The 8,807-nt window shown below is 39.5% G+C and overlaps 1 protein-coding gene across 1 annotated transcript; it reads left to right on the top strand.

Moving 5' to 3' along the window:
- The first annotated feature begins 6,030 nt into the window (after window positions 1–6,030).
- Window positions 6,031–8,484, top strand: LOC148863780 (3-ketoacyl-CoA synthase 4-like). Its single transcript, XM_088979400.1, has 2 exons — window positions 6,031–6,348; window positions 6,475–8,484. The coding sequence occupies exon 2, from the start codon at window positions 6,637–6,639 to the stop codon at window positions 8,206–8,208; it is 1,572 nt and encodes a 523-aa protein (XP_088835526.1). The 5' UTR covers window positions 6,031–6,348; window positions 6,475–6,636; the 3' UTR covers window positions 8,209–8,484.
- Window positions 8,485–8,807: the final 323 nt, after the last annotated feature.

Below are 8,807 nucleotides of genomic sequence, written 5' to 3'. Positions count from 1 at the left end.
ACTATTATTACATAATTCTTTATTAATTTTGTAAAATATTAAATTATTATTAATATGAATATTATGAAATATGTCACAATTATTTTTCTAATTTTAAGAAATTTTTAAAATTTATTACATAATTTTCATTATTTGAATTTTAATTATTGTAAAATTTATTACATAATTTTAAATATTTTTTATATAATTATTTAGCTGTTTTTATTGTTTTGTTATTCAAGATATTTTGTTGTTGAAATATTTAAATAATATTTTATTTTTAATATTAAATTTTTATTGTTTGAATAATATTTAAACTGAATAATTCGTAGAATTATAATTTATATTGTTACTACGTAATTTCATGATGAATTTTGTAAAAATATAGAACTTTTAATAATATGAATATTATTAAATCTATTATAATTAATTTTTTGTGTTTTGAATAATTATTTTAATGTTAGTATATAATTTCATTATTATATTTAAATAATTCTGAACATTTTTAATTGAAATTGTCTTTACATAGATGTTGATAAAAAGTGGGGGGGGGGGGGAGGATAAATAGGAATTAGAGATAGTTTAGGAGAGAACTTTTTGATTAAATTAGAGATAATTTAAGAGATAAATAGGAGTGAGAGATAATTTAGGAGATAAATAGGAAGCATAGACAATTTAGGAGAAAGTGGTGCTACTTGACTAAACATTAGAAAATTAAACCTCTATTTCATTATGGTTGTTAGAAATAGTTAAGCCTATGTTATTTATTTATTGGTTTAATGGGTAATTATGTGAAATTATAAAATTAAAAATTAAAAAAAAGGAAATTAGGAAGGGAGGTTTGGAGCAAGGAGAAGGAGAGAGAGATGAAACATTCCCACTGGACCATGCATGCTTTGAATTATGGGGTCCACATTAACCCTAATCCAATGTTACCTTGAAATTTTGTTCAATTAACCCTTAATTCTGCATTTTTTAACTCCATTAAAAGAAATGTCATAGACAAATGTGCCACCTTTACAACCAAAACTTTTTCATGATGACTTCTTTTGATCTCCAAACTAACTACATGAAAACTTATAAATGGCTCGCGAAATTTCCATGCCAATTTCCAAAGATGCACAGTAACACTAAATATAATGCTTAAATGACTATAATTGGGTATAAAATTATAAATACATAAGAAACACATTTAAATAATTTATGTGATTAATCTGGATACACTTTGAAAAGTTAAAAAAAAATGGTGGCAGAAATAAAATATGCATATATGCTTAAGAAATTAATATAAATTTAATTAATGCTTCTAAGATATTGATTTTAATGATCAAAGTTTTCTTTATTCTTTGGTAGAACATTTATATATAATACTATTTATTTAAATTAAATGTTGCCTACAAGTAAGCACGATGGGTTCTAGCCTGGCCCATAAATTTTTGGGCCTAAGTCTGAGTCTAATTCTTTAGGCCTATCCCATATTATATTATATTATATGTAATATATAATACTTAGATGATATAAAATGTAACATAACTTTTTTATAGGTATATGAAACATCTTATGTTTAAAGTCATATGCCCAGCGCCCAACCCAGGCTTAGTCCATGATCCCCTTACCTACAACTGCACGTGAAATAAAGTCTATATATTTTGACTATAAGTGCATCATTGTAAGATGGTTTAGTGCACCATAGTATCATACCTTTAATATAAAAAAACCTGCATTCAAATCTTACTAATGTCTAATGGTATGAGATTTTTCAAATGTGTTTTAATCAAGAGAGAGAATATGTGGTAGAATTTGAAAAGACAATTAATGGGTGTAAATGTTAAGATAAAATTACAAAATTTAAATTAAAAAAATTATAATTAATTGAACCTAAATGGCATATAAATGATGGTGTTTATTGGATTAAATGGAAATTAATTAACAAATTTGAAACTCAAAAATCACACTACTGATCGTCTGATCCCTTGAAAATCAATACAAATAGATACAAAAAGGAATGGCATCAAAATTGAGTCCGGATCTGATTCCAACACAGGGTCTCAAGTCCCAACAATCGGTCCCAGCTGGGATTACAGTTGTACATAAAAAACGAGTTCAGCTTCCCTATTGCCTTTTGCAACTTTGCATTGAAATATTTTCTCGTGAAATAAAGCATGTAAGAAGGGAGATATTTCCAATGCAAAGCTGTAAAAAACTGTTCTAACAGCCTTTGCCTTGACCGAAGCCGAATTCATCAAAAACATGACAAGGAAGATGTTTTCAATGCATGACTGTTACGACCGGTCGTTGGGATTTTTGATCTCCTTGGAATCCAATACATCAATGCCCTATATTTTAAACCTATGGTTTACTGTCCTCCATAATATATAAGAAAACCCACAAGCCATTCAAAAGCATGATTGTTATTTCTCTAAAATCTTCTGGCAATAGTTTCAAGCAATGATTATTCAAACCTATCAAGAAGGGCACCAATGTTTTAGTTATCTCAAATCATTCGAGGGAGTAGAGACATCATTTCTAGAAATTCGACAAGTAATACAGCATTAAATCTTAAAGCTGGAGCAACTATGGCTTAACCCTACTTATAATATATATATATATATATATATATGGCTTAACCCACACATCATACTCATCATTAACAAAATAGGTAAGGTCAAGACCAGCTTATGAACCTAGACCAAAGCAACACACAAAAATGAGAAAATTTTCGATTAATATCATTTACTTAGGCTCGAGTGGTCATTTGGTCCCTTACCTTTAAAATCTAATAATCCAGTATCCAAATTTTCGAAATGTCACAATCCAGGATTTATTGTTAACGGACTGTTAATTAATAGATAAAAAGATGTAATTACCCATCGCATTTTCAATAACTGAGTTCGATTCATTTTGAAATGACGAAAATGACCTCCACTATAGTAACCTTTCTGTACAAGTGTCTCCCCGCCGGTGCTGATAAGCGGAATACGCCATCGGAAAAGCTGAAATCAACGGGAAAACATCACCGGAGAGCATCATATGAATATATTCACCATTTTATTGGGAAAATATTGCCAGAATAAAATGCATTTGCTGCCAGTAGAAATGTTTTTAATCCAACCGTCATCAGAGAAGATGAGCACTTGTTAATGGCAGCGGAGAAGGCAAACAAATCTTTTTTTGCTATTTTGATTTTATCCATTTTCTATGTAACTTATTACAGGGGTTGTTTTATCGACTTTACTGAGGGTGGAGGAGATGCATAGGATACCCCTGTAACATGTGGGAGGGGTGTATTGTCAAAATGTGGTGGTGGGGATGATCATGGTAATGTGGGAGGTGGAGATGAACGGGTGTAGTGATTTGGTGGTGGTGGATAGCTTTGAGAATGCGATGGTGGGGGGTGCTTCCAATGTTGTATTGGGAGAGGTGGTGGAGGCAACTGGTGGTGGTGGATAGCTTTGAGGATGCGATGGTGGGGGGTGCTTCCAATGTTGTATTGGGAGAGGTGGTGGAGGCAACTGGTGGTGGTGGATAGCTTTGAGGATGCGATGGTGGGGGGTGCTTCCAATGTTGTATTGGGGGAGGTAGTGGTGATGGTAGTTGGGAAGCATGACTTGGTGGCAAAGGAGGTGATTCTATGATGCACCCAAATGGAAGTGAGAGAGAGATAGAAGCTTACGGTGGCAGATCACTGGTTGGAGGTATTCTTCTGGGGGTGGAGGCGTTGTATAGTGATGGGTTGGTGGCGGCACCCCAATATGTGGTGGAGGTGGCGATGGTGGTGTATAAAGGTGATGGGTTGGAGGAGAAGGAAGATGGAGAGGAGGTGAGACGTAAGCAGAATTATGAGAATGATGAGTTGGTGATGGTGGTGGTGCATGAGGATAATGATGGATTGGTGATGATGGCAGGTAATGTCTAACAGGAGGCTTCTGCTTAGTCAGGTTAATTGGATGCGGGGATGGAGGTTGTGGAATAATAGGCTACTTTGTCTTCGGTGGTGCTCCTTTCGATATGTTTGACTATGGCGGAGGAGGCTTGAAGAATCTGGGCGAATGGGCCAAACTTGGTAGTGGGGGTTGCGTCATGTGCATCATTGCTCCCAATGCAAGGAAAGGAGTAGCACCACCCTTGCTGTCGTTACTATCGCATTTCAACTTGTTGCAGTCGATGGGTCGTGCATCCATGAAAGAGCACTCCCTCAAAGATCGTTGATCTGGTTTACTAGGAGTGCATTTATTTCGGTCATCCGGTAGAACCCTTTTTGCACCGTTAGAGATCAGTGCACTACACTCTAGTGCTTCATTGGTGAAGTAGTTAAACGAGTACGTAAAGTTCTCCAATCTCGATAGATAAAACACCACCGCTAGTACAACTCCAATAAACATATTGTAAGCCATCTACCCAATGGCGAGCGGAAGCGGGCCTTGGATATGGTTGAAGCTGACGTCAAACACCATGACATTCTTAAGCAGACCGATCTCAAAGGGAAAATAGCTAGTGAGGTTGTCATTCATGAGAATGATCTTGTTCGGGGTGTGACCCAACTTGCCAATGTTGTTGGGGATGCAACCGCCGAGGTTGTTGTTGGAAACAATGACAGAGACGAGGGAGTTTCTGAGGTTGTCCAGAATGTTGAATCAGAGGCTGTTGTTATTAAAGAAAATGGCATCAAGTCCTTATCAAAGAGCTAGATTCGTAGAAACGATTGGAGTTGAGATGGAAAAGAGCCAGTCAGTATCCGTTAAGAGGCCAAGTTTGGGTAAGAGATACCCAACAATGTCAATGTGGTTAAAATTGATGTCAAAAACTTATGGTTTATGGTATATGTTGCTAAGGCAACATGGAGCCGCCTGCGCATTCAGCAATGGAGGGCCAGTGTTCCAACCCAGGACCGAAGTTGGTCCAAAATTAAAGAGAGGATAAATTGGTTTAAAATTATCAATACATCTTTAATTATTTAATCCGCATATGATAGCACATGATAGGTGCTAATTTATAATTCATTAACGGCAGTACCAGATTATCGCATTTCGAGTATGAATTGTCGCATTTTAAATTTCGACATCAAATTAATGAATTATCATTCAAACCAAAGTATTGGATTCGGATCGAGTAAAACGCCCCACATGCACACCTCATCGTGCGTTAATAACATTTCAATACACGGTGAGGATGTGTTGTGGGATATTTTTGGGGCGCATTATGTGGGGGCAGATGTGGCTTCGTACTGATCGAGAATTTTCAAAAAAAAAAAAAACGAATTAAATGCATAAAGTATCGTGTCATGTGGAAAAGCTACGAAACAGTTCAGCCCTTTCCCTTCTCTCTCTCCATAGACACAAGTCAAGTCACACGACACCGCACATAGTCACAGTTTAGAAGGTGTACTCGTAATAACTCTTCCTTTCTCCTCAACTTTCGACGTCTTCGTCCGTTTCTCGCTGGCAGCCTTTGGATTAATCGTCACACGTGACCTTTGGTTTTTAACTACTACCATCGATGATCCTTCGTGGCTATGGCATTCCCTCCTTCCAACTGTCCTCTGTGATTCCTTCTTAAATCGTCTGACCCTGATCCGTCCATTTTTGTACTCCCCTTTCTTCGAACCGTCGGATTGGAATCTATTGCCATACCTGGGACCCATACAACACCCACCAAATTTGACGACAAAATAATGTAATCCCCATGGCTGATTCCCCCTATATAGTAGCTTTAGTTGATACCAATCAGACGGTTTTCGCATAACAGTACAGTTTACACAACGTTGGATATTATGATTCTCATCTTCTAATTTTCAATTTTATCCCTACCTCTTCATCTTCTGATCTTTTAGACCCAATCCAACATTTTCCTGCACGTGCTCACACGTGATGGGGAAGTGAAGTGGAACCAGCCACCAGCGCTTTCGCTGTCTTCACTCTTCAACGGGGACCCCACGCTCTTCTCTCAGTTCTCACTTGGTCGGTCAAAAACCATTAAAATTAGTTCCGATCTGATGGCTCAGTTTCTTCATTTAGTGATAAAAGAAAATACACAAGCGTCTATCAGAAATCCGAAGATTCGGAACGATTATTCGTATTCCAGTTTCCAAACAATGACATACGTGCACAGGTCAGAGATAGCTCAGCGGCGATTGAACCTTCCCACTTGCGTCCTGGCCTTCTGAGTTCTGGCCTCTCCTCCAGTTGACTGAAAACTGAAAAACCGAAGAGAAGAAATTTTTATTTTTTCTCGTCGCTCACATAGACCACCCGATTGGAATTGTCCAACACAGAAACAGTTATTTAGACCGTTAATCTTCTCCATTCCCGTTTACCGATGAGCTTCTGTTGACGATCTTCTCCCTCCGGTCTCATAGTCTCGCCTTCCCTGGTATGTTCAATTTTGATTTTTGAACGTCGTGGGGTGACTCTTCTTCCTTCGTGGTCGTTGTTGTGGTTGAGCCATCTAATCTGCCGCCCTTTTTTTCTTGTTTGTTTCTTCCAATTTTTTAACCAGAGAGAATTGTCTACGAGTGGATTATCTCTATCTCGGTTCAGTATATAAACAGCTATCCTTCATCCAATCTCGCTACTTCTCAGAGAGGAACCCACAATCCAGTTTATCTTTGGTAAAGCAGGATTTGGGCTTTAGCTTTAATCCAGACGTTCACAGTCTACCATGGGAGGCGGAACCGGAGCTGATTCCGATAACACTTCCGCCGCTCCTCCTCCTGCCTCTGCCGCCGCTGACGGTGGAGACGTCCAAATCAGGCAGAGCCGAATACTGCCCGACTTCTTGCAGTCTGTCAACTTGAAGTATGTCAAACTAGGGTACCATTACTTGGTGAGTCACCTCTTGACTCTGTGCCTCATCCCTCTCATGGCGATGATCATAGTTCAGGCTGGGCAGATGAACCCCGAGGATGCTCGTCAGCTGTGGCTCCACCTCCAATACAATCTTGTTAGCGTCATCGTCTGCTCGGCTTTTCTTGTCTTCGGGTCTACCCTCTACGTCATGACCCGCCCGCGCCCCGTTTACCTCGTCGATTACGCTTGTTACCGGCCGCCATCTCATCTCCAGGTCCGGCCTCAGAAGTTTATGGAGCATTCCAGGCTCATCGGCGACTTCGACGAGGCCTCGCTCGAGTTCCAGCGCAAGATCCTCGAGCGCTCCGGTCTCGGCGATGAGACTTACCTCCCTGAAGCGATGCATTGCCTGCCACCGCGTCCGTCAATGGCTGCAGCCCGGGAGGAGGCCGAGCAGGTCATGTTTGGTGCTCTGGATACCCTGTTTGCTAATACCTCTGTGAAGCCCAAGGATATTGGTATTCTTGTTGTTAATTGCAGTCTATTCAATCCCACCCCTTCGCTTTCTGCTATGATTATTAACAAGTACAAGTTGAGGGGGAATATCAGGAGCTTTAATTTGGGTGGGATGGGTTGCAGTGCCGGCGTGATTGCCATCGACCTTGCCAAGGACATGCTTCAGGTTCACGGCAACACTTATGCGGTTGTCGTCAGTACTGAGAACATTACCCAGAACTGGTATTTTGGGAACAAGAAGTCGATGCTGATACCCAATTGCCTGTTCAGAGTTGGTGGCGCCGCCGTTTTGCTGTCCAACAAGTCTGCCGATAGGCGCCGTGCCAAGTACAAGTTGGTTCATGTCGTGAGGACTCACCGTGGGGCTGATGATAAGGCATTCCGTTGTGTTTATCAGGAAGAGGATGACGCCGGTAAAGTTGGCGTCTCCCTGTCCAAGGATCTCATGGCCATTGCTGGAGGAGCCCTTAAGATCAATATCACCACCCTCGGTCCGCTTGTTCTCCCAATCAGCGAGCAGCTTCTCTTTTTCGCGACCCTGGTGGTGAAGAAACTGTTCAATTCAAAGGTCAAACCTTACATTCCGGACTTTAAGCTTGCTTTCGAACATTTCTGCATCCATGCCGGAGGCAGGGCTGTGATTGATGAATTGGAGAAGAACCTGCATCTGATGCCAGTACATGTCGAGGCTTCTCGGATGACTCTCCACCGTTTTGGCAATACATCATCGAGCTCCATATGGTACGAGTTGGCCTACACTGAGGCCAAGGGGAGAATGCGTAAGGGCAATCGCGTCTGGCAGATTGCGTTTGGAAGTGGTTTCAAGTGTAACAGTGCTGTCTGGGAATCACTTCGGCATGTGAAGTCATCTCCTAAGAACCCCTGGGAAGATTGCATTGATAGGTACCCTGTGAAGACAGTTTCTTAGTCTTCTGATTCAGGAGATTATTTAGCTGTGTCCCAGAAAATCATCTTGTTTGGTCTGTCTTACCATTTGATTCATCAGGCCCTTTCTCTGGTTTTTGATCTTGAAAGCCATAATGTTGATTTCTTTTCATTTTCTTTAATTTATGTATGGTTGGGGTATTCTGAATTAATGTACAATAACATTTTAGGAGTTTTCGAGTTTCACCATTGTGATGGTATAATGTGAAGAATCAAGAATGCATTGCTCAATGCCTAATTCTGAAATTCCTCTTTGATATGCTTGGCCATGGCAGAAGATCTTCAGAAACTATTTATAGAGATAGTTTATTGTATATGTGCAGAAAGTGGTTAGAACTTTGGTTTTCCTTAGAATTAATTTAAGTTATTTGATCATAATATTTTTAGTGGCACATTTGATCATAATTTGATACTGATAAAAATTTTGTCAGTAAAGACTTCGCTGTCATGAAATAACTTTGCTCATATTTCTGCCAGCCTCTCTTCACATAGATGTGGTATAGCATGCTTTTCATGCGACAAGGATGCATTTGTTAAGTTATGAAGACATGATTTTTTTGGTAAATTGATAGACTGAAACCT

The sequence above is a fragment of the Nelumbo lutea genome, chromosome 3 (assembly GCF_056320005.1).
Source record: "Nelumbo lutea isolate HS-2025 chromosome 3, American lotus-T2T, whole genome shotgun sequence".
NCBI classification, from domain to species: Eukaryota; Viridiplantae; Streptophyta; class Magnoliopsida; order Proteales; family Nelumbonaceae; genus Nelumbo; species Nelumbo lutea.
This window is presented reverse-complemented; position numbering and strand designations above follow the sequence as displayed.